We start from the raw sequence: 24,491 nt of genomic DNA, 5'->3' as shown, positions 1-24,491 counted from the left end.
TGCTCTAAGCCATAAAAACCCCTTCTCACTAACACACCCTTTGCCTCCTTGGTTATCCAGTGAGACTGGCTCAGCAATTCTTTTCTTCTATATCAAAACTTGCTTCCATCTCTATTCCTTCATCAGATTCTACACTCAAAAATCTTTCTGCCAAGCATCTGTGAGACTTTCTTGTCCAACTTTAACCTTCCCAACACACTTGAGAGAGTAATTTGTGTTGGGACTCAGGTGTTTGTTATTTCTTATCAGTAAAATAGTCTCACTGCTGTGAGTTCTGCAGCTTTTCATTAGAAGTCACAAAATGGCCAACAATCTCTTGTTCCAAGGTCTTTTAAAGCTAAACTATCCAATTAAGAACTGACACCTGGATTATTTTCCCTTTTAACCCAATAACTGATCCCACAGAGCTGCAATGGGGACTTTTCTGCCCAATTACAAAATGCCACCCAAACCCATGGAGAAGGAGGAAGAAGAGGCATGACAAAGAAACTCAGGACATCACCCTGTGCCCTCCATCTTGCTTCCATCCACAACACACTAAAAATCCCAAAACCTAAATTTCCCACCTAAGTGATACACCTACACTACTCTCTATAATCTATTTCACACTTTTGTGGATTCCAGTCTCTCTTGAAGTGCGGGAAACTTTCTCCATGAATGAGGGTCAAATTCAATGTTCCACCCAGGAGGACTCACTGGGGTCACTCTGAGTGACCTTCCCTGCTCTTGGCCAGCCTGGGACGTGGGGGATGACCACAGCCAGCCATGCTGCAGCTCACAGACACCCATCCCTCCCTGCCTGCTGCCTGGCAGGGTGAAACCCCTACAGATGAAGGTGGCAGGGAGGTGACAGAGCTGTTTGCTGGTGGCTTTTCCCCTCCAGGACACATCTGGAGCTTGTGCAGGGAAAACTGTCTGGAGCCCATGCAGGGAAAACTATCTGCAGCTCAGAGCAGCTGGAGATCAAGAGCTCTGAGCAGCTAAAAGCCCTTCACTCACATTCCTCTGGCAAGCAGAGACAAAAAGATGAAATATTTTCTGACTTCCCAGCCTGCCAGGAAGAGCCAGAGCCAGGCAGGGAGAGGATGGAGCAGCTCAGGATGTGGGGCTCAGCAGGGCAGGGACAGCTCTCTGAGGGGAACAGGGGCTGTGCAGGGCTTGTTCTCCTGGCAGGGAGGTGTGGGAGGTTTGATCTCCCTGCCACATCCCAAAGGTCCCCAAAGAGCCAGGGAGCAGAGCCAGCGCCGAGGGCCACGGCAGCAGTTCAAGAATTTGGGCCTTTCACCCAAAAATAAAGCAGGGAGGGAGGGAGGGACATAATGATTTCAAATGTGCAGGAGCCTCAGGGAGGAACAGCGTGGTCTGTCCCTGTCCTGGGCTGCCACAGCAGGCAGGACCCATCCCAAAAAAAGGCAGAACTCAGGGAGGGACGTGGATCTGCCTGGAGAAGCTGTGGTCACGTTGCCAAAATCAGAGACAACCCCCATGCAGCAGCTCAGGGACACTGGAACTCCATGAGCCCAGATGAGACCCAAGAGGGGACCCCAGAAGGGACCCCAGAAGGGACCCCAGAAGGGACCACAACAGGGACCCCAAAAGGGACCCAGAAGGGACCACAACAGGGACCCCAGAAGGTGTCAACACACTGGGAAGAGCCCTGAGCTCACCCTGGCAGTGGGGACCAGCTTGCACCACCCACTCCTCTGGTCACAGCAGTCCCAGTGAGGTGAGGGGACACCAGGTAAGGGAGCAGCACCTTCACATTAAAGCTGACAGCGTTTTTTCCCAAATGAGCAGCGATTTTTGCCTCTCCCCCACTGTCTCAGAGCAAACCCCAGCAGTGCAGGGCTGGTGAAATCAGGTGAAGCGCAGCCACAGCACGGGGACGTTCCCTGCCCGTCACAAAGGCTTAAATCACCTTCTCCCAGAGCAAACTTGGCGTTCTAGAGGAGCAGCACAGGGATTGGAGATGTGTGTGCAGAGAGACCCTGTCACCAAGGACAGCAGGGACAGCAGGGAGGCACCACAAACCCTCGGGGACACCACAAACCCTCGGGGACTTTGGGTACGTGCCACCAGCGCCGTGGCTCAGGCAGGGACTGGGATCCTGGCCCCAGAAGTGCTGCTGCCCCACAGCTCTCCCCATTTTAGGGGGTTCTGGGGACCCCCCATACCTTGTAGAGCACCAGGTCGTGCTCCCCATCCCGCAGCGTGGTGCCATCGGGGCGCATCAGCCTCACAAAGGCCATGGAGAAAATCCGCTCGCTCCGGTCCTTGGCTGGGGGGACACAGCGTGAGGGGGAGCTGCAGGGGACCAGGGACACGGCCCCAGGCAGGGACAGGCAGTGCTGGCACCAGGGGACACTCACAGTCGCTGGAGGAGCGGTGGCGGAAGGTGAACCTCAGGTGAGTCCTGTGCACGTCCTCGATGGGGACAGCGATCTGGGGGAGAGAGGGGCCAAGGTGAGGGCAGGGGCTGTGCCACCAGCTGGGCAATGTCCCTGTGTGCCACACCTGACCAATGTCCCTGTGTGCCCCCACCTGACCAATGTCCCTGTGTGCCCACACCTGGGCAATGTCCCTGTGTGCCCCCACCTGGGCAATGTCCCTGTGTGCCCCACCTGGCCAATGTCCCTGTGGCCAATGTCCCTGTGTGCCCCACCTGGGCAATGCCCCTGTGTGCCCACACTTGGCCAATGTTCCTGTGTGCCCACACCTGGCCAATGTCCCTGTGTGCCCCCACCTGAGCAATGTCCCTGTGTGCCCCACCTGGCCAATGTCCCTGTGGCCAATGTCCCTGTGTGCCCCACCTGGCCAATGTCCCTGTGGCCAATGTCCCTGTGTGCCCCATCTGGCCAATGTCCCTCTGGCCAGTGTCCCTGTGTGCCCCACCTGGCCAATGTCCCTCAGTCCCCCACCTGGGCAATGTCCCTGTGTCCCCCACCAATGTCCCTCTGTGCCCACACCTGGCCAATGTCCCTCTGGCCAATGTCCCTGTGTCCCCCACCAATGTCCCTCTGTACCCCACCTAGCCAATGTCCCTCTGTGCCCACACCTGGCCAATGTCCCTCTGGCCAATGTCCCTCTGTGCCCCACCTGGCCAATGTCCCTCTGTGCCCCCAACGATGTCCCTGTGTGCCCCCAACGATGTCCCTGTGTGCCCAGGCAGGGGCTGTGCCAGACCATCCACTGCTGCCAAACCAACCCCACGTCCTCCCCAGTGAACCAGTGAGGCCGAACTGGGAGCACTGGGATGGGGACAGGGCTGCAGGGCCCATCCCTGTCACAGACATGTTTTATGAAGAATCTTTTCTTTAGGATTTTTCCTCCTGAGAAGCTGAGAGGCCTCAGGAACAAAATGTAAACATTGATTATCTGCTGCTGTGGAATGCAACAGGTGCATCTGTGATTGGTCTCATGTTGGTTGTTTCTAATTAATGGCCAATCACAGTCAGCTGGCTCAGACTCTCTGTCCCAGACACAAACCTTTGTTATTCATTCCTTCTATTCTATTCTTAGCCAGCCTTCTGATGAAATCCTTTCTTCTATTCTTTTAGTATAGTTTTAATATAATATATATCATAAAATAATAAATCAGCCTTCTGAAACGTGGAGTCAGATCCTCATCTCTTCCCTCATCCTCAGACCCCTGTGAACACCGTCACACATCCCCAGGACTGGGTGACCATCCAGGGGTCACACTGTGACCATGGCAGCACCTCCATTGTCCCCGAGATGGGACCAAGGACTGCCCCCCAAAATGCTTGCTCTGAAAGGGACCCCCTAGAGCAGCAGGAGGAGCGAGTGGCACATCCAGGAGGGGCTGCAGGGCTGTCCCACCCCAGCCCCGGTGTCCCCACACCTTGAGGGTCTCCATCCAGCGCTGGTGCCGCTGCTGGTAGTAGACAACAGAGCGGTAGTGGCTGCTGGGGCTGTCCCCTGCTCCCGCGTGGATCACGTTCTGCAGGAGGAGACACCTCGGGATCAGCCCCGTGACCTCGCAGGGAGGGGACAATCCCTGTCCCAAACCCCCTGCCCACACCCCCCTAACCTGCCTGGTGCCACCTCCGAGGGGACACATGGCCCTCCCAGGGATGGGGATGGAGAATTGCAGCCCGTCCCTCAGGAGCCAGGGGAGAACTGGGGACAGAACACCTGGAGAGTGACAAGAGCCACCCTGGGGAGGTGACACCTGGGTCTGACCCCCCTGCCCGCAGCTCCTTCCTGTCCTGGGGACACTGGATATGGCCAGGGGGTCTGGCTGTCCCCAAGGCAGGACAATTTTATCTCTGTCCCAATTCCTTATTGTCACTTTCCCATTTCTTTATTCCATTCCCAGATCTCTATTTTCGGCAACTCCAGAGGCCCAAGAGGCTCCTCCAGCCTGGAGGAGCTGCTGGCTCTACCCAAAGTGAGGTGACACAGGGGACACCTGCCATACCCAAGGTGACACAGGGGACACCTGCCATACTCAATGTGAGGTGACACAGGGGACACCTGCCATACCCAAGGTGACACATACTCAATGTGACACACGGGACATCTGCCATACTCAATGTGACACAGGGGACACCTGCCATACCCAAGGTGACACAAGGGACACCCGCCATACCCAAGGTGACACAGGGGACAGCTGCCATACTCAATGTGACACAGGGGACACCTGCCATACCCAAGGTGACACAGGGGACACCTGCCATACTCAATGTGAGGTGACACAGGGGACACCTGCCATACCCAAGGTGACACAAGGGACACCCGCCATACCCGAGGTGACACAGGGGACAGCTGCCATACTCAATGTGACACAGAGGACACCTGCCATACTCAAGGTGACACAAGGGACACCTGCCATACCCAAGGTGACACATACTCAATGTGACACAGGGGACATCTGCCATACTCAATGTGACACAGGGGACACCTGCCATACCCGAGGTGACACAGAGGACACCTGCCATACCCAAGGTGACACAGGGGACAGCTGCCATACCTGCACCACGTTTCCTGCCTCGTCACACACACACACTGTCACCTCCACGTTCTTCTGCGTCTTCTTGCTGCCCTTGTCGAACTCGCCCTGCACCAGGGTCAGGTAGATGTCGTTCCTGACATCACCTGTGGGGACAGCCCCGTCAGCCAGGCCCTGCCACCACGCTGCCACCCCCAGGGACGCCCAGGATTGTCCCCAGCACGCTTGCCTGGCATTATGACCTCCGGGTAGCCCAGCTTGCGAGCCACCGCCGTGCTGCGGTCCACCAGGTGCGGGTGGTCCTTCCTCACCTGGCTCAGGTCTCCCCAGAGCACCTTCAGGGACACCCAGAGCCCTGCAGGGACCACAGGGATTTTTCAGGGGGTGACAGGGTGACACACGAGTCCTCGATGCCTCATGTGACAAGCAGGTGGCCCAGGGGACACAGGGTCTCTACCTTGACCCTTGTGGTTGATGTCCTTGCCCTCCACCGCCTTCCGGATCATGGTGTGAAGGAAATCGCCATCAGCAGCCACCCTGGGAAAGGCACATTTGGGGGAAAAAACTTTTCTCTTGGGTCCTTGCACCTCTTGTCCCCTGGCAGCCAGGTGCTGTCCCCATGCCAGCCAGGGGATGTCCCCATGCCACCAGGTGCTGTCCCCATGCCAGCCAGGCCCTGGGGTGCTCCTCCCTGCCCTCCCCAGCTCTCCCCCTCCCCTCGGGGCTCACGGGTGGACAGGGATGAAGTGCTGCTTGTCCTCGTCGCTGTCGCACGTCCCCCTGGCGATGTCGGTGATGTCCATCACTGCAGTGACACACAGGTGGCGCCGTGCCAGGGGTGACAATCCCAGCCCAGAATGGGGTCATAGGGGGAGCTGAAGGTAGGGGAGCTCCCCAGGGCTGCTCAGGGGGGTCCCCTGTGCCAGGACAGGGCGGGTGAAGTGTCCTTTGAGCAGGGACAGCCCCGGAGAGGGGACAGTGTGGGGACAACCATGGGGGAAAAGGGACAGCGGGAGCAGCCCAGGGACATCACAGATCCCGGTGTGGTGGCTCTGGGCGAGTGCCAGGGTGGTGGCATGGGGGTCCCCGGGGTGCCCAGCCCCACCTGAGATGCCGAAGGGCCGGCGCAGCCCCGTGCTGAGCTTGCGGCTGTGGCTGTCGCGCAGGTCCATGCGCCCCACGCGGATGATCTGGCACACCAGGAACAGCCGCTCCCGCTTCAGGTCCGCGCTGCCCAGGTCCTGCGGGACACACAGGGCAGTGTCACCCTGGCAGCGCCGCAGGGGATGGGACGGTGACAGCGCCGCGTCACCTCGGGGTGGCGGTGGGCACAGAGCGTCCCTGCTGTCCTGCGCTGTGGGGACAGTGGGGACACAACCCCGCTGCCCTGGGGGCTCCTGCGCACCCCAGGAGTCCCCAATCCCCACGGTGGGGACAATGCCAGCCCCAAATCCCCGCGGTGGGGACAATGCCGGCACCGACGGACCCAACGGGTCACCCCAGAGCAGGCAGTTTGGCGGCGGGGGGAGCCTGGCATGGTGTGAGGATGTGGGGGGGCCCTGTACCCCAGCTGGGGAGGGGACCGGATCCTTTGGGGGCCGCCCCTGCGCCAAAACCCCCCAGCGGCGCTAAGGACAAGGGATGGGGACACGCCACAACGCTTGGGGACACATCAGCAGTGAGCAGAGCAGAGCGCAGAGATGGGCGAGAACCGGGGGCGGAGGCGCAGCCCAAGTGCTGATGCTGCTCATTAATTAACATTGATTTTCCCGCCTCATTTGCATATCGATGGCTCCGCGGCGTCCCGGGGGTCAGCGCTGCGCTGCAGCCAAAGCGCTGAGTCAGCAACGGGGGCGTGGGACGAGCGGGGACGGGACACACCGGGACCCCCAGCACCGGGAGGGGACCCCGGGACCTCCAGCACCGGGAGGGGACCCCAAGGGACAGCCCCACGGCGGGTGCCAGGTCAGGGATCTGTGAAGGGTCTGGAGGTACGGGGGTGGCACACGGGGCACCGAAAAGCTGCGGGTGGGGGCAAATCTGCAGGAGGGGCAGCAGCGCGGCTCCCCAGGCTCTGCGCTCACCGTGAACACCACCCTGAGGTTGTTGAGCAGCTCGATGTCCTGCGGGACGCCGGTGCTGGCCCAGCGGATCACGTAGTTCTCGCTGCGGGGTGGGTGATGGTTGAGGTGGGCACGGGGGTGGCAGAGACCCCAACAGCTCCCATCCCACGGACCGTCCGTGCCACCAGGGTCCCCAATCGCGGCACAGGCACTGGGCCAGCCTGGCTGTCCCCTGGTCACCTCAGCAGTGCCTGGGGCAGGACAGGATGGGCTGTCCCATGGGATGTGGCGCCATGACAATAAAGGGATGTGTCCCTTCCCCCTGTGACACCGCTGGGTCCTCAGGGCTGGGCAGGACGGGCAGCATGAGGGGAACGCCTCAGGGGGCAGCAGGACAAACACCCAGCACAGCAGGGACAGGGGCAGGGGTCTGTCCTGAGCCCCCACCTGATGATGCGCTGCTCGCCGGGGTCATACAGCGCCATGAAGAGCTGCGCCTCCTCCCCGATGTGGCACACGAAGTTCCGCACGCACAGGTAGAGGTTGTGGGAGGGCGAAGCAGCCCCGTGGGTGCCGCGACCTGGTGCCCTCTGCTGCGAGCTCTGGGGGACACGAGGTGGCTCAGCCTTGTCACCTCCCCTGGCACAGGGGACATCAGGCTCTGGGGCAGACATCAGGCTGGCAGCAGCCTCACCGTCTCCTCCTGGAGGCGCTGGCTGAGGGTCTGTGCCGCCCTCCTGTGAGCCTGGAAGAGGCTGATGACGCTGGTCTTGTCGGGGTCCAGGATGTTCTCGTCCTCATCCCGCACCACCAGGTCCAGGGCGAGGATCCTGCAGAGGCCAGGGTGGGGTGAGACAGGACCGGGGGCACCTGGGACTGTGTGTCCCACCAGGGGACACTTGTCCTGCACAGGGTTGGGGGGACAGCACAGATCCTACTGGGAAAGGGGACAGCAGCTGGCAGCACCAGGAACATTCCTGTCCCAGTCATAACCCTTGGCCAGGTGGCTTGAGCAGCTGGTGGCACAATTACTGTCCCCAGCCAGCACGGGACAGCCAGCTGGGACGATGGGGACACTGGGACAGCCAGCCAGGACACCAGGAGGACACCTGGGCTCCGCACAGCCTGTGCCAGAGGCAGATTTGGGGTCCCCGTCCCAGAGGCAGATTTGGGGTCCTTGTCCCAGAGGCAGATTTGGGGTCCCTGTCCCAGAGGCAGATCTGAGGTCCCTGTCCCAGAGGCAGATTTGGGGACCCTGTCCCTGAGGCAGATCTGAGGTCCCTGCCAGAGGCAGATTTGAGGTCCCTGTCCCCGAAGCAGATCTGAGGTCCCTGTCCCAGAGGCAGATCTGAGGTCCCTGTCCCTGAGGCAGATCTGAGGTCCCTGTCCCTGAGGCAGATCTGAGGTCCCTGTCCCAGAGGCAGATCTGAGGTCCCTGTCCCTGAGGCAGATCTGGGGTTCCTGTCCCTGAGGCAGATCTGAGGTCCCTGTCCCAGAGACAGATCTGAGGTCCCTGCCAGAGACAGATCTGAGGTCCCTGTCCCAGAGGCAGATCTGAGGTCCCTGTCCCCAGCCTCACTTGTTGCCATAGTCCATCCTGCCGGTGACCTCCTTCCTGAGCCTCAGGAGCTGGTCCTTGGGCAGCGTCCCCGAGAGCAGCTGCGAGCGCTGCTCCATCAGCTCCTGCATCATCCTCTTCACCTGCCCGTAGCACTCCGTCTGCCCAGCCTGCAGCATCACCACGGGGTCACCGGGGCTCCCCCAGCCTGTCCCCAGATGTCCCCAACACCCAGAGCCTCGTCCCTCACCACATAGAGCTGCTTCCAGATGGTGGCCCACTCGCGCAGCGTGGTGGTGATCTCCTGCACCATGGGCATGTCGGAGGGCACCGCGCTCTCCTCCAGCCTGGGGGAGGCACAGGGAGCCCTGGAGCACCCCAGGACCGCAGGGAGCAGAAAGTGGAGCCCCCCAACCCCTGCCTGTGCCCCCCAGACCTACCCCCTCTGCTCCACCGTGGTGCCCTTCAGCCGGATCAGCGAGGCGGGGAAGATGCCCTGCGGGAGCCAGAGCCATGGAGATTTCCCTCAGGAGGGCACAGCTGGGGGCTGCCAATGCCACAGGGTGCCCAGCCTGCCCCCCCTCAGTCACCCAGCAGGGACAGAGAGCCACCAGCAGTGTCCCTGCTGCCACCAAACCCCAGCAGCCTGTCACCTACCCGGGCAGCCCTGTTCCGGAGCGAGTACCCGCAGTACCAGCCTGCCAGGGGAGGGGACATTGTCAGCCGGGCTGGGGGACCTGGCCCCGGCTCAGGGACAAAGGAGGGGGCAGGAACCCTCACTGGGGGTCCCCCTTACCCTCGGAGGCCTGCAGGATGTGCACCATCTCCCCGATCTGCAGCGGCAGGTGATGCTCCTTGGTGCGCGGGAAGTTCCACACGGCTGTGGGAAGAGGGGATGGGGGTCGGGAGCCCTGCCTGGAGCCCCTCAGCAGCCCCCAGGCACCTGCACCCCACAGCCAGCCCCCCATGGCGCCCCCCAAAACAGGCCCTGTCCAGCCCTGAGAGATGGGGCAGAGCCCTGGCCCCACAAACAGCTCAGGGATGAGACCCCCGAGCATCCCGACCCCACACAGAATCCCCCAGCCCCACACAGAATCCCCCAGCCCCACACAGCCCACACAGAATCCCCCAGACCCTTTTTGGCATTCAGGGGTCCCTTATGGGTCCCCTCTGCCTCCACCCACACCCTGGGTGCCGGTGGTCCTGTTCCTGGCACAAGAAGTGTGGGGAGGGAAGTGCCAGCCGAGCCCCTGCCCGGGGATGGTGGCACCGGGACACAGGGACAGTCTGGTGGTGCAGGGACAGGGCTGGTGGCGCGGGGACAGGGCTGATGGTGCAGGACAGGGATGGTGGCGCAGGGACAGGGACAGGTGGCGCAGGGACCTTCTGGTGGCCCAATGACAGCTCTGGTGGCGCAGGGACAGTCTGGTGGCACAGGGACAGGACTGTTGACACAGGGACAGGCCTGTTTGGGGACAGCAGAGCCGGCGGCAGGGGAGGGGGCGGTGCTCTCGGTGACCAGCAGCTTCCTGCCGGCTTTGCTGCGGTTGTCCCTGTCGCTATTTCTGGCCCCAGGGACAGCTCTGAGGCAGGCAGAGGTGGTTTGGCCCCCAGATTTGGGGACAGCCCCTGCACCGGGGGGTCTCTGTCAGCACCTGTGCCCTCCCTGAGCTCCAGGCAGGGCCAGCTCACACTGCAGCACCCCCAGACCCACCTTGCACCAGGAACCCCGAGGTCCCACAGGACCCTTCCCATCACCCTGAGCTCCCCATGCTGGGAACAGCAGCAGCTCAGCCCTCACTCAGGCACTGCCCAGAACCCTGCAGGAGCTCAGGCACCCCCCAGGACCCTGCAGCAGCTCAGGAGCCCCCCAGGACCCTGCAGCAGCTCAGGAGCCCCCCAGGACCCTGCAGCAGCTCAGGAGCCCCCCAGGACCCTGCAGGAGCTCAGGCACCCCCAGAAGCCTGCAGGAGCTCAGAAACCCCCCAGGACCCTGCAGCAGCTCAGGCACTCCCAGAACCCTGCAGGAGCTCAGGCACCCCCAGGACCCTGCAGCAGCTCAGGCACCCCCCAGAACCCTGCAGGAGCTCAGGCACCCCCCAGGACCCTGCAGCAGCTCAGGCACCCCCCAGGACCCTGCAGCAGCTCAGGCACCCCCAGGTGCTCCCCAGAACCCTGCAGCAGCTCCGGCGCTGCAGAGAGTGCAAGGGAAGGGCGCAGGAAACGGCCCCACAAGAAAAGGGAAGAAGCACAGGGCTGCAGGAGCCAGCAGAACCCGGGGGTGCTGCAGGGAGTGGGGGTGCTCAGAGCTGGTGCAAGCGCAGGGAGCCCAAACTGGGGGTGCCCAAGGCTTTTTGCAAGGCAGCTGCAATTTCCCCCTGAGGAGAATTCCTGGGGTGTCTCAAGGCTCGCCCAGAGGCTGGAGGGAAGCCAAGCCCCCAGCCCGGTGCTCCCCACCCCCAGCAGCAGCACCAGCCCTGCACCTCCTGGAGCGTGGGTGCTGCTGGCTCCTGTCCTGCTTGGCCACCGTCCCTGAGCCTGCTGTCGCCAGCCCTGCAGCCCCAGCTTGTGCCACCACGGGGGTGTCACCACGGATGTCACCTCACCCTGAGCCCCCCATCCCTGCAGCCCAGTGGGGACCCCCGCAGAGCCCCAGAGCCCCCACTCACCCACGCCAAGCTTGTCCTTGGTGGGCAGCCAGGGCGCCATGGCCACCGGGGCAGCACCGGGGCCGTGCCGGGGGACCGAGGCCGTGCCGGGGGACCGGGGCGCTGCCGAGCCACGGGTGGTTCCTCCTGCCACCCTCCCGTGTCACGTGTACCCCCCCAGCTTGTGAAACCTCTGCTTCCTCAGCAGGGCCCACCCCACCGTGCTGTCCCTGCACCGGCCGAGGGTCTGGGCTCAGTCTGGTCACCGGGTGGGTTCTGGTGGCATGGTGACACTTCTGAGCGACCAAGAGCAGGACACGGGGATGGAGCTGGGAGCACAGAGTGCTCCAGCCACACCACAGCACCAAGAGCCACAAACCTTGTGCCAGCTGTGAGGCTCCTCGCTGGCACAAGGTTTCTGCCATCGTGCCCTGTGGCATTCACATTCTCTGAAAAAATCCCCTCACCCAGGATTGTTCTCCTGGGAAGCTGGGAAGCCTCAGAGACAAAGGAAAACAATTCTTATCTCATTTGCTTCTCCTGTGTCGTGCTCATGTGGAATGTGTTTGGAGATTGTTTACCCACAGGTGATTGTTCCATTGGATCCTGCTGGGAGTTGTTTTCACTCTTTGGCCAATCAGGGCCAAGCTGTGTTGGGATTCTGGAGAGAGTCACAAGTTTTCATTATTATCTTTTTAGCATTGTATAAGTGTCCTTTCTGTATTCTTTAGTATAGTTTAGTATAGAATTCTTTAATATAATATTTTATTTATTATTTAACATTTAATAGTATTTAATTAATAATCAAGTTGTTATTCTTAATTACTATTATTATAAATTATTAGCATTATTATAATTAATATTGTTATAATTAATAATTATTACAATTATTATAGCCATTATTATTAATTATTACCAATAATAATATTATTATTTATTATTACAATTATTACCATTATTGTTAATTATTACCATTTAGCATTGTGTAAGTATCCTTTCTGTATTCTTTAGTAGACTTTACTATAGAATTCTTTAATACAGTATTTTATTCATTATTTAATATTTAATATTATTTAATAATCAATTATTCTTAACTAATATTAATAATAATTATTATTAAACCCCCCCGTGTATGTCCCCAAACCCCTGTGCATGTCCCCAAGCCCTCCCGGTTCCCGATCTCCGCAGTCCCGGGGCCAGCAGGCACCGCTGGGTCCCCGGTCCGTGCCCGGTCCCGGCGGGAGCTCAGGCCGGGCCGTTCGCCGGTCACGGAGCTCCACCTGCCGGTCCCACCGGGAGCCGCTTCGGGTGCGAGGCGCCGGTACGGGATGTCCTGCAGCGGGATGCCCGGCCCCGATACACCCCGTGCTGGTACGGGATGCCCCGTACAGCAGCGGGATGCCGGCACCGGTATGAGCAGCACCGTTAATGGATGCTCCGGTACGGAAGGACCGACACCGGTACGGGATTCCCGGTTCCGGTACATCCCACAGCACTATAAGATGTTCTGTATGGAAATGCTCAACACTGCTACAAGATACGCCGGTACACGATGCCCGGCTGTGGTACGCCCGGTCCCGCACCGGGATGCCCAGATCCAGTACGGGATGTCCCACATCAGCACCTAGATGTCCGGTACCGGGAAGCCCGGTCCGAATAGGGGCTGCTCGGAGGCTGAGGCCGCAGCCGTGGCCGGCTGGGGGGCGCAGGGCGGAGCTGGCAGCGGAGGCGGGAGCGGTGCCGAGGGGGGGTCCCGGGGCGCTCCGTCCGCTCCGGTCCCGCCGCCACATCCGGGCCCCGCCCGGCGCGGACGCTGATTGGCTGCCGCGGGTCACGTGGCCGTGTCCCCCGGCAGGGCCCGCGGTGGCGCGCGCAGGTGAGCGGCGGGACCGGAACCGGAACCGGGGCCGGAACCGGGGCCGCGGCCCTGAGGGGGTGCGGGGAACCCGCCCCTGACCCGCCCCCGACCTGCCCGCCCGCTCCGCTCCGGCCCGGTGCCGGTGCTCAGGTGCCCGGTCCGGACCGTCCCGTACAGGTGCTCCGCCGACCCGGTCCGGCCCGTGCCGTTCGGGACCGGCCTTCCCAAGGTGTCCGCCCTGTCCCGCAACCCCCGTACCCCGCCTCCGGTCCGGTCCCCACGCACGGCGGGGAACAGCACACCTGTCCGGTGTCCGCACTCCGTTCGGTCCTGCGGGGCTCTCCCGGTGCCCCATCCCCTTTCCCGGTTCCTCGCCCGTTCTCCCGGTCCCCCACACTCCGGTTCTGTCCCTGATCTCCTCGGCCGTGTCACCCCCGTGCCCGCATCCCCCGGCCGTCCGTCTCCGGTGCCCGCGGCTCCCCCCTCCCCGCCGGCCGGGACGTGGCACTGGGCAGCACCGGGCGCCTTCCCGGTACGTAGGCGGGGGTGGGTCAGCGCCGGTGCCGCTCCACCCCCGCCCGCCCTCGCAGCTCCGGTGTCCCCGCCATGGCCGGCTCCGGGGCCCCGGCTCCCCTGCCCGGGCCGAGCGGCCCCGGCTCCGCGCTGGAGGAAGAGGAGGAGGAGGAGGAGGATGAAGAGCCGTCCCTGGGCTGCGACGGCGACCTGGAGGTGAACCCCTACGACGGGCTGCCCTTCTCCTCCCGGTACTACGAGCTGCTGCGGCAGCGGCGGGAGCTGCCGGTGTGGACGGCCAAGTACAGCTTCATGGAGCACCTGGAGGGCAGCAGCGGCATCGTGCTGGTGTCCGGGCCCCCCGGTACCGGCAAGAGCACCCAGGTGAGCCCGAGGGCAGCTGGGCTGTGGTGTCTGATCCCCCCAGAGCGGGTGGAGAGGGACACGCGGACAGGGTGCCCGGGAACGCTGCCCGGAGCCCGGCGGGGTGTGCGGGCACCGTGATGTGCTGGGGATGGGCAAAGCTGGGCACGAACCGGGGAGCGCTGGCACCCTCCCGGGAACCAACCGAGGAACGGCCCCTCCCGGAGCTGGGCCTGCAGATCCCCGCGGGGTGGCCCCGGGGAGCCGGTCCCAGCTGCTGGTGACGCTCGGGGCCAGCACCGGGCAGACTTTGACCGGGGAGGCGATTGTGGTGGCGGAGCTGCAGGGCTGGAATGGGCTGGGTCGCCTGAGGCTGTCGGGGTGTTGGAATGGGCTGGGTCCCCCAGGATATCGGGCTGGGTCCCCCAGGATATCGGGTCCCTCCAGGTTATGGGGGTGTTGGGATGGCCTGGGTCGGCCAGGATATTGGGGTGCTGCAATGCACTGGGTCCCTCAGGATACTGGGGTGTTGGAATGGGCTGGGTCCCCCAGGATATCAGGGTGTTGGAAGGGCTGGGTCCCCCAGGATATCAGGGTGTTGGAAGGGCTGGGTCCCCCAGGATATCAGGGTGTTGGAATGGGCTGGGTCCCCCCAGGTTATTGGGCTGGGTCCCCCGGGCTGTTGTGGTGTTGGAAGGGCTGGGTCCCCCCAGGTTATTGGGCTGGGTCCCCCAGGATATTGGGGTGTTGGAAGGGCTGGGTCCCCCCAGGCTGTCGGGCTGGGTCCCCCAGGATATTGGGGTGTTGGAAGGGCTGGGTCCCCCCAGGCTGTCGGGCTGGGTCCCCCAGGCTATCAGGGTGTTGTCCCTGGGCTCCAGGTGCTCAAGCAAATCAGCTCCCTGGGTGTGACCTGCTGAGTTCCTGAGCTGGGCTGGCACTGCCGGATTTGGGGATCAAAGCTCCTGTGCGGGCCCCAGGGTTGGTGTTTTTGGGGTGCAGCTCCCTGCTGTTAGTCCCTGCAGGGCCCTGGGGACACTGAGGCACAGGCAGCGCTCGTGGGGGGCTCAGAGGTGACAGGAGGGAGCAGGACTCAGGTCCCTGGTGCCAAAGGGACATCTGCGTGGCCTTGGCACTGTCCCACGCTGTCAGGCCAGGCACTTGGCTAGCAGCTGCTCCCTGGTGATCCCTTCCCTGTCCCTCTGTGGCTTTCCCAGGCCATTGTCCCATGTCCCTCATGTGAGAGCAGGATTGTGGTGTCCCACACCAGGGCAGGAAGCTGCAGGTGTGGGGCCAAGGGGCTCCTGGCACAGGCTGTGAGGCTCAGAGGTGACAGGAGTGCAGAGGGAACATCCTGCCTGTGAAAAACGCCAATCACTTGTTTTTAAAAATCTTAAAAGCTTAATAGTAATAAAATGGTAATAAATACAGCAATATAATTAGAGTAATAAAAATTTTGGACAATTTGGATTAGGACAATATGAGACAATAGAAACAAAGAGTTATGGACAGTCCAGGTACCTCTTTCTGGGCAAAATAAGCCCCAAAAAGGACCCACATTAACAGAGGATTAACCCTTAAAAACAATAACCTGTTGCATATTCATACATCTCATACATGATGCATCAATTCCATTCAAACACAGGATTCTGTCTGGTCAGTGTCAGCTTCTTCCTATTGATCCTAACCAGAGTCTTCGTGGCTGAGTGAGGTGGGAAGAAGTTTGTTTCTCCTGATAATGGAGCAATAAATTCTCTTTCTCTGAAAGATTCAGGTGTCCTGTGGCTGCTATCTCACTGCGAGTCCTTTCTTTTTAAAAGTATCTTACATAGCATAGTTTCTATTTTAACATTTTGTTATAACCTAAAGCTATATTTAACAGACCGCGTAAGAAAATTAATAGAGCATCACTTTCTAACATAACACAGAATATTCATTTTAATGTTTGCAAAAAGCCAATTATAAAATAGGCATTTTTCACACAAAATGAAAATTGAGTGCCTCTGGACAGCCCCTGACCCTGGAGATCCCACAGCCAAATCCATGGGGAGGGTCTTTATGCACTTTGGAGTGGCATGGCGGGGAGGGGACAGTCCTGAAGCCACACTGCCCATGTCCTGTCCCCACAGATCCCCCAGTGGTGCGCCGAGTACGCCCTGTCCATGTCGTTTGCCCACGGGCTGGTGGCCTGCACCCAGCCCCACAGCCTGGCCGCCCTCAGCCTCTCCCTGCGCGTGGCCGACGAGATGGACCTGAACCTGGGCCACGAGGTGGGCTACTGTGTGCCCCACGAGGACTGCTGCACTGCTGACACCATCCTCAGGTAGGGCAGGGACAGCAGGGCCCGTGCTGGGAACGGGAGCACGGCGCCCTAATCCCGCTAAACCCCACCTAATCCCTTAATCCAGGCTGGCCTGGCTGGGGAGAGGCACGGGCTGCTCTGATCTGGGGAGGGGCTGATCTGGGGAGGGGCTGATCTGGGGTGTCTCGGTTTGGAAAGACAAAGGGGTGTGCTAAGGAAGCACCTAAAATGGGGAATGTAAACCCCCTCCCTCTGAATTGCCTTTAATTTGAAATTAAGGGGCTCTCAGGCGAAGATGTGTGAGTAGGAATAAGAGGTTTTTATTAGGGAAGAAAATGAAAATAAAATTAACAATGCAGTAAGTCAAAATAACGCTGATAGAGTCAGAACACAACCTGCCCCTCTGTGTGTCAGGGTGGTGTCCCAGCCCCATCCCATGGGGGCTCAGCCCTCCTGCAGTGCCAGCTGTGGTTCTGCTGGAGCAGGGATCCTGTAGAAAGGTGCAGTCTTCCTCTGGGCATCCAGTGGAAGAGGCAGCTGGGAATGCAGTGGAAAGGTTGTTCTGTTGTCCCAGAATCTCAGATTGGATCCAGGTAGGAATGCTTGGCTCCTCCCTCTGGGTGGAGCATCTCACAATGGGATGATGGAATTTTATCAGCCATGCAGTGACATTCAATAGCCCATTAACAGAAGATAATTAATGATTAACGGCCCATTAGCAGAAGATATGTCCTGGAGGGAGGATTGGCTGTGGAAGAGATAAAGCAAACTGCCCAAGGAACAGAAGATAACTGCCCCACCTCTGACACATGGCAAGTAGAACACACACATTGCCTTGCAATGTAGGATAGATGCCAGGGAAGGTGTGTGGTATGGTGACAGTGTGCTGTGTCCCAGATTGCAAGGCAAGATGTATTCTACACCATCTGTATGGCAGCTATCTTTTGTCACAGTGAGCAGTTTTCCTTATCTCTTCCACACTTACTCCTCCCTCGGGAGGGGACACCTGCTGATAACAGCTATTGAATGTCACTGCATGACTGATAAGAACTACAGCATCCCATTGGGAGATGTGAGCCCAGGGGGAGGAGCCAAGTATTCCTACCTGGGTATAATCTGGAGATTCTGGAACACCAGCACGGCTTCTCCACTGGATTTCCCAGAGGAACAGCAGCTGCCTCTTCCACTGGATCCCTTCTACAGGATCCCTGCTCCAACAGAACCACCCCTGACACTGCAGGAGGGCTGCAGCCACAATTCCAATGGGACTGCTACCAACACCCTGACCCACAGGGTGTCAGGTTGTGTCCTGACTCTGTCAGTGTTGTTCTAGTATACTGCATTGTTTATTTTATCCTTTTATTTTCTTCCCTATTAAAAACTGTTATTCCCTGGTCCCATAGCTTTTTGCCTGAGAGCCCCTTAATTTAAAATTCTTAGCAATTCAGAGGAGTGGGGAGGGTTTACATTCTCCATTTCAGAGGAGGCTCCTGCCTTCCTTAACACACACCTGGCTCTCCAAACCGAGACTTGGTGACCACAGCAGGAGGAGCAAATAGGATCCACACATTGCTTGGCAGTCTAGGAGAAATGCCAGGGAAGGTGTGTGGCATGGTGACAGTACACCAGAGCAGGAGGAGCAAATAGTCTCGAGTTGTTGGTTGTTAATTGCTGCCCCAAGATGTGCGAAAGGTCTCTGTTTCAGCCCGTGCGTCTGAAGAAAGAGTCAGAGCTCTTCAGTTTTCAGTCTTCAAGTTGTTTATTAATTCTTATCTGTAAAATTTTCTTTCTGCCCAGCTGAGATCTGCTCAACAGGGCAGCCAAAGGCACTCTGACTGCCCCCAGGGCAGTGTTGTCTTTTTATACTACAAACTATGTATATCATATTTACACTTAATTGCCAATACCTATCACCTGTGTTAGACAGTGAGCTTCTACTCTAAACCAATCCCAAAGTGCCAACATCACAGTAGATAATGGAGAACAAGAGAAAGAAAGAAAGGCTGGACACGCCCAGATTCCTCCATCTTGTCCCCATAACCCCCATACCAAAAATCCTAAAATCTACATTTTCACCCTGTCATCATTTTGTTATTACACTGTTCAAACCTGTGTGACTTTCACATCCTCATACAAAGCTGGTAACTTGCTCCAAGGGTCAAAATCAAATCCCGAGGTGTTTTTGGGCAGCATGCCAGGGTCTCTGAGCCCCCCAGCGGGGTCCTGGGCAACTCTGGACACCCAGAGGGATGGACTGAGTTCAGACAAAATAGGATACACATTGCTTGGCAATCTGGGACATGGGGAGGGGGCTGCTGTGGGGAGGGATGAGGTGTCCCCCCAGCCAGGGGTCCATGCTGATGGGTGGGGGCCCTGCCAGGTTCTGCTCGGACGAGATGCTGCTGCGGGAGATGACGTCGGAGCCGCTGCTGCGGCAGTACGGGGTGGTGGTGCTGGACGAGGCGCAGGAGCGCACGGTGCCCACGGACGCGCTGCTGGGGCTGCTCAAGGACGTGCTGCGCCAGCGCCCGGCCCTGCGCCTCGTCATCGTCACCTCGCCCGCCCTGGAGCCGCGCCTGCGCGCCTTCTGCGGGGACCCGCCCGTGGTCAGGGTGCCCGGGCACGGCTCCCCGCCACAGCTGCTCCACCGGGAGCCGCCGGCCCACGGGAGCGTGGCTGCTGCGTGCCAGGCCGTGCTGGACATCCACCGGCGCCAGGAGCCCGGCAACATCCTCGTCTTCCTGGCCAGCGAGCAGGTGGGAGAACAGGGCAAGGGAGGTTTGGAGGGGCAGCTGCAGCTCCTTTGTAGTGGAGGTGGGCACAGGGCATGGCACAAGATGGGGATGGGGACACTACGGTGTCAGCAAGCGTCACCTGTCCCCCTTGTCCTTGCTCAGGAGATCTCGGAGTGCTGTGCTGCCATCCAGACGGAGGCCGTGGCGCTGAGCCCGGCGCTGGGCCCGCTGCTGGTGCTGCCGCTGCACCCCGGGGTGGGCAGAGCTGCACAGAGACTCTATGAGACACCCGAGGAGGGCCGGGAGCGCCGTGTCATTGTCACCCACTGGCTCGGGGACTCGTCCTTCTCGCTGGGCACCGTGCGCTTCGTCATCGACTCGGGGCTGGAGCTGCGCAGCGTGAGTGGGACGGGGGACACGCGGGGGTCTGGGTCTGCCCTGGGCGCAGTGGGCTGTGGTGTCCCAGGCTGGGAGGAGGGGTGTGCCCCAGGGAGGTGACAGTCGTGGCCCTGCAGTGGCAGGTGAGGGGTTTGGGGGATGGCAGAGGTCCCACTCAGAGCCTCCCCTGCAGGTGTACAACCCCCGCATCCGCGCCGAGTCCCAGGTGCTGCGGCCCATCAGCCGGAGCCAGGCCGAGTCACGCATGCAGAGAGCTGCCGGCAGCCCCCCAGGTAAGCCCCTGCTCCAGTGTCCATCCTTCAGCACTGCCAGCAGCCCTGGGCCAGCACCTATCCCCACCCTGTCCCTATCCTCTCTCCTGCAGGCACCTGCCTGCGCCTGTACTCAGAGGCCTTTGAGCAGCGCATGCCCCCCAGCCCTGCACCCCAGGTCAGTGAGACCAGCCTGAGCCGCCTGGTGCTGCTGCTGAAGCGCCTGGACATCGCTGACATGGGCCAGTGTGACTTCCTTGACCGCCCAGGTAGAGCCCAGGAGGGCCCGGCATGGCGTGGGGAGCAGAGGGACACGATGGGGCAGCCATGGCTGTGGCCATCACTGCGGCCTGGGTTGTCTCTGGGGAGGGACTGGACAGAGTGGGCAAAGCTGCCTGATGTCCCACCCCAGCCCCTGAGTCGCTGATGCAAGCTCTGGAGGACCTGGATTACCTGGCAGCCCTGGATGATGACGGGAATCTGTCGGAGGTTGGGATCATCATGTCAGAATTCCCCCTGGACCCGCAGCTGGCCAAGGCCCTCATCGCCTCCTGCGAGTTCGACTGCGTGGAGGAGATGGTCAGCCTGGCTGCCATGCTCACAGGTACCCTGTGGGGGCTTGGGGGGCAGCCAGCAGTGCCAGGCGAGTGCTGGGGACACACAGTGACCCCCTGCCCACCCCCAGCATCGCCCTGCTTCGTGCCCCTCTCCACGCACCTGGAGGAGGCCGTGGCGCTGCGCCGGCGGGCGCTGCTGCACCCCAGCGGGGACCACTTCACCCTCATCAACATCTTCAATGCCTTCCAGCAGCGTGAGTGGGGCAGGGGCTGGGGGGCTTCACCACTGTGGGCATCCCACAGACCCCTTGTGTCCCCTGTTGTGTCCCCTCATGCGTCCCTGCCCTGGAGCTACATTCCTGACCCCATCCTAGTGGCCAGCCTGGCTGGGGAGGATCTGGGGGTCCCAGCTCTAGCCTGGGGGCTCAGTCCCTGTCACCACTGTGTGAAGGGGTCACAGACAGGGAAACAGCACTGTTTTTGTGTTCCCCAAGCCCCCACCCCAGCGGGCTCTCTGCTCACCTGTCCCCACCCCATGGCACCACTGTCCTGTCCCACATCACAGCCCCCACTGTGCCACCCCTGTCTCCACATCACAGCCCTCCCTGTCCCCACAACACAGCCCCCACTGTGCCACCCCTGTCCCCACATTGCCAACCCCACTATCACACCCCTGTCCCCACAACACAGCCCCCACTGTGCCACCCCTGTCCCCACATTGCCAACCCCACTTTCCCACCTCTGTCCCCACATTGCCAACCCCACTTTCCCACCCCTGTCCCCACATTGCTGACCCCATCCTTGTCCCCCCATCTCTGACCCTGCTGTCCCACTCCTATACCCACATCACAGCCCCCACTGTGCCACCCCTGTCCCCACATCACAGCCCCCACTGTGCCACCCCTTTCCCATGTCACAGGCCCCACTATCCCACCTCTGTCCCCACATCACAACCCCCACTGTGCCACCCCTGTCCCCCCATTGCCGACCCCACTGTCCCACCTCTGTCCCCACACCCCAGCCCCCACTCTCCCACTTCATCCCCCCATTTGTGACCCCGCTGTGCCCCCGCAGACGCGGGGGACGAGGGCTGGTGCCGGAAGCTGGGGCTGAGTGCCGAGGCGCTGCGCCTGGCGGGCACGGTGCGCGCCGAGCTGCTGGAGGCCATGCGCCGCATCGAGCTCCCGGTGTCCCCGCCCGCCTTCGGCTCCGACGCCAACGCCCTCAACATCCAGCGCGCCCTCATCTCCGGCTACTTCCTCAAGGTGAGCCCAGGGCCCGTGGGGAGTTATGGGGGAGATGTTGGGGTGTGCAGCCCACCAGTCCCTGCTTCTCGGGTTGGTGTTGATAATTGCTGCCCCCAGATGTGCAGGATGTCTCTGCTTCAGCCCACGCAGCTGAAGAATGAGTCTGGACTCTTCATTTTTCAGTCTTGAAGTTGTTTATTAATTCTTATCTATAAAATTTTCTTTCTGCCCAGCTGAGGTCTGCTCAGCAAGGCAGCCACAGGCACTCTGTGTTGTCCTTTTATACTACACACTATGTATATCATATTTACACTTAATTGGCAATACCTACCACCTGTGTTAGACAGTGCACTTCTACTCTAAACCAATCCCAAAGTGCCAACATCACTGCAGAAAATGGAGAACAAGAGGAAGAAGGAAAGGCTAGACATGCCCAGATTCCTCCATCTTGTCCCCATAACCCCCATACCAAAAATCCTAAAATCTACATTTTCACCCTGTGATCATTTTTTTATTACACTGTTCAAACCTGTGTGACTTTCACGTCCTCATACAAATCTGGCAGCTTGCTCCAAGGGTCACAATCAAATCCCGAGGTGTTTTTGGGCAGCATGCCAGGGTCTCTGAGCCCCCCAACGGCGTCCTCTGGACACCCAGAGGGATGTGCTGAGTTCTGACACCCACTGGTCCCTCACAGGTCGCCCGGGACATCGACGGCTCCGGTAACTACGTGATGCTGACGCACAAGCACGTGGCACACCTGGCCCCCGCCTCTGGGTACCTGCTGCGGGCACCCCCGCGCCGCCTGCCCCCCTGGGTGCTCTACCACGAGTTCACCATCTCTCAGGACAACTGCCTGCAAGTGGTCTCGGAGATCCAGCCCCAAATGTGAGGGGACGGGTAGGGGCAGCTCCTTCCTTACAGGGTGTCCCTGCAGCTGGCTGAGCCCACGCTGTCCTCCTCGCAGGCTGGTGGAGTTGGCCCCGCAGTACTACCTGAGCAACCTGCCGCCCAGCGAGGGCCGGGACCTGCTGATGGAGCTGCGGGAGAAGGTGGTGGCGGCCGAGGAGGCGGCGCCGGCGGAGGCGGAGCTGGCGGAGGGTGCGAGACGCGAGGAGGACGAGCCCGCGGACGTGTGCGTCCTGCAGTGAGCCGGAGCCGCGGAGCCCCGCGGTGGGGCTGCCTGGGCTTGGCCGTGACCCTGGGGACAGGGGAGCCCCGGGGAGGCCCCAGGGGGGCTGCGTGCCCGCAGGGTCTGTCCCGGCTCGCAGGGAGGCGCGGGCACGGCCTGGCACTGCCTCGGCTCTGCGCCGCGGTCAGTCGTGGGCCGGCGGCCGTGGGACCACCCCGGCACCTCGGAGCGTGGATTGGGGAGCGCTGGCCCCGGCCGGGGGAGTGTTGTGGGCCCTCCCCACTGGGCTCCTTCACCCCGTGTTTCCTGGGGGTGCTGCGGGGCTGGAGGCATCGCCTGTCCCACTCCCCCCACGCCCGGGGCCGAGGGGCCACGCACGGGTCCCTCCTCCTGTATAAAGTTTTGTGACCTTTGCTCCTGGCTTCGTGTCCGTGACTGCAGTGAGGGTGGGGTCCTTCCTGCCAAGGGACGTCACCAGAGAGTGATCCAGCCAGGGTGGGGTCCATCACCACAGAGGGGTCTGGCTGGGATGGGTCCATCCTGCCCAGGGACATCACCAGAGAGTGATTCAGCCAGGGTGGGTCCATCTCACCAAGGGACATCACCAGAGAGTCATCCAGCCAGGGTGGGTTCTGTCCCTGCTCCTCCCGTCTCCCAGGAATGGTTTCTGTCCGTGAGGCCTCTCTCCCTGCCACCCGTGTTCGGGTGCCAGGCTGGGGTTCCAGCCATGTTGAGGCTCTGAGGGCATCCCTGGCCTTTGCCACAGGACTTCCCCTCTGTGGTCGTCGTTGTTCTGCAGAAGCCAAGGAGAAGCTGTGGTTTGTGAGATGGGGGCGAGCGGGGCCGCCAACCTGCTGCCAGTGCCTGCTTCCCCCAGACAGGCCAGGGCACGGGGGCACCCCAGGACAGGGCACCCCTTCCCTCTCCCCTTGGGGTTCCCTACAGTGCTACAGCCAAGGGCTGAGCTGCTCCATGGGGCCTGGGGTGGGGGTCCTGGCTCCCCGTCCCCACCCCTCAGCCCACGCACTGGGGTTTGGCTCAGCTCAGGGAGGGGCCGTGGAGGTCCCACTGGCCTGTCCTGGCCTCAAAAGGTGAGGGCTGGGCTCCCCCAGCCTCCCACAGCCCCAGTTCCCTCTTTGCTTTCTAGGAACTGCAGAAAGTACATGAAAGTACTGCCTTCCCCAGGGTGGGCTCTGCTGCGTGCCCTCAGCACGGGCTGGCACCAGTGGGGTGGCAAAGGGGCAGCTGGTGACCCTGGTGATCTCTGTCCCTACGTCCTCATCTCTGCACAGCACCCCATGGGATACACTGGCATGAGGAGGGGATGGAAGGGGCGTGCCAACCTGTGCCAGGCTGGGGACATCACCCTGAGCCCCTGTGGCAACCCTCCCCTCTCCTCAACGCACCCAGAGGGGCCCAGCCCTGAGCTGCCCCTCTCCAGACCCCCATCACAGGTGCTGAGAGACCCCACAGGACCCCCCACCCCGCAGCAGGGCACTGGGGGGCTCTGTGCAGCACACAGTGATGATGTGCGGACCCTCAGGTGCTGCAGGACCCCTCTGAGAGAGCTGGGACCACCCAAAACCCCAACACCACCCCAGATGCCCAGTGCTGCCCCTTTCCTGGCTGTTCCCAGGGTTACCCATCCCCTGGCATTGCAGGGCAGGGCAGGGCAGGGGGTGTCTGTGCCCCCTGCCCCCCCGGGAAGCAGCAGCAGTGCTGTGGGTGGGAGGCAGGCAGGGGGCTGAGCGTGGTCCCATGCTGCAGTTCTCAGAAGTGTGATGCCTGCTGTGGCTGCACCTTGGGGCTGCCCCACACAGCCCAGCCCGCTATAAGAGCGCAGCCCCCGGCTCTGCTGAGCCCACTGGAGACAACGCAGAGGTAAGCACAGAATGG

General features: G+C 60.9%; 2 protein-coding genes across 2 annotated transcripts in view; one reads left to right on the top strand and one right to left on the bottom strand.

The window, feature by feature from the left end:
* Window positions 1–13,454, bottom strand: part of LOC134419152 (dedicator of cytokinesis protein 2-like) — a 57,882-nt gene extending 44,428 nt beyond the window's left edge. Inside the window, 20 exon segments of the mRNA XM_063158115.1 lie at window positions 2,175–2,278; window positions 2,370–2,442; window positions 3,863–3,961; window positions 4,994–5,118; window positions 5,202–5,327; window positions 5,430–5,509; window positions 5,702–5,777; window positions 6,078–6,213; window positions 7,057–7,138; window positions 7,483–7,637; window positions 7,730–7,865; window positions 8,615–8,763; window positions 8,844–8,940; window positions 9,034–9,089; window positions 9,251–9,291; window positions 9,390–9,473; window positions 11,274–11,396; window positions 11,399–11,417; window positions 11,420–11,471; window positions 12,631–13,454. Coding sequence (XP_063014185.1) covers window positions 2,175–2,278; window positions 2,370–2,442; window positions 3,863–3,961; window positions 4,994–5,118; window positions 5,202–5,327; window positions 5,430–5,509; window positions 5,702–5,777; window positions 6,078–6,213; window positions 7,057–7,138; window positions 7,483–7,637; window positions 7,730–7,865; window positions 8,615–8,763; window positions 8,844–8,940; window positions 9,034–9,089; window positions 9,251–9,291; window positions 9,390–9,473; window positions 11,274–11,396; window positions 11,399–11,417; window positions 11,420–11,471; window positions 12,631–13,454 — 2,637 coding nt within the window.
* Window positions 13,200–23,010, top strand: DQX1 (DEAQ-box RNA dependent ATPase 1). The gene is made up of 11 exons (XM_063157842.1): window positions 13,200–13,996; window positions 16,102–16,295; window positions 18,655–19,030; window positions 19,172–19,408; window positions 19,581–19,680; window positions 19,773–19,928; window positions 20,072–20,263; window positions 20,345–20,470; window positions 21,291–21,481; window positions 22,161–22,351; window positions 22,431–23,010. The coding sequence occupies exons 1-11, from the start codon at window positions 13,706–13,708 to the stop codon at window positions 22,612–22,614; spliced, it is 2,238 nt and encodes a 745-aa protein (XP_063013912.1). The 5' UTR covers window positions 13,200–13,705; the 3' UTR covers window positions 22,615–23,010.
* Window positions 23,011–24,491: the final 1,481 nt, after the last annotated feature.

The sequence above is a fragment of the Melospiza melodia genome, chromosome 5, assembly GCF_035770615.1.
Source record: "Melospiza melodia melodia isolate bMelMel2 chromosome 5, bMelMel2.pri, whole genome shotgun sequence".
NCBI classification, from domain to species: Eukaryota; Metazoa; Chordata; class Aves; order Passeriformes; family Passerellidae; genus Melospiza; species Melospiza melodia.
This window is presented reverse-complemented; position numbering and strand designations above follow the sequence as displayed.

Coding starts and splice junctions, on each gene's coding strand:
- DQX1 (XM_063157842.1), top strand. CDS start 13,706: ATGGCCGGCTCCGGGGCCCCGGCTCCCCTGCCCGGGCCGAGCGGCCCC. Junction 19,031..19,171: donor TCTTCCTGGCCAGCGAGCAG/GTGGGAGAACAG, acceptor GTCCTTGCTCAG/GAGATCTCGGAGTGCTGTGC. Junction 19,409..19,580: donor CGGGGCTGGAGCTGCGCAGC/GTGAGTGGGACG, acceptor CCTCCCCTGCAG/GTGTACAACCCCCGCATCCG.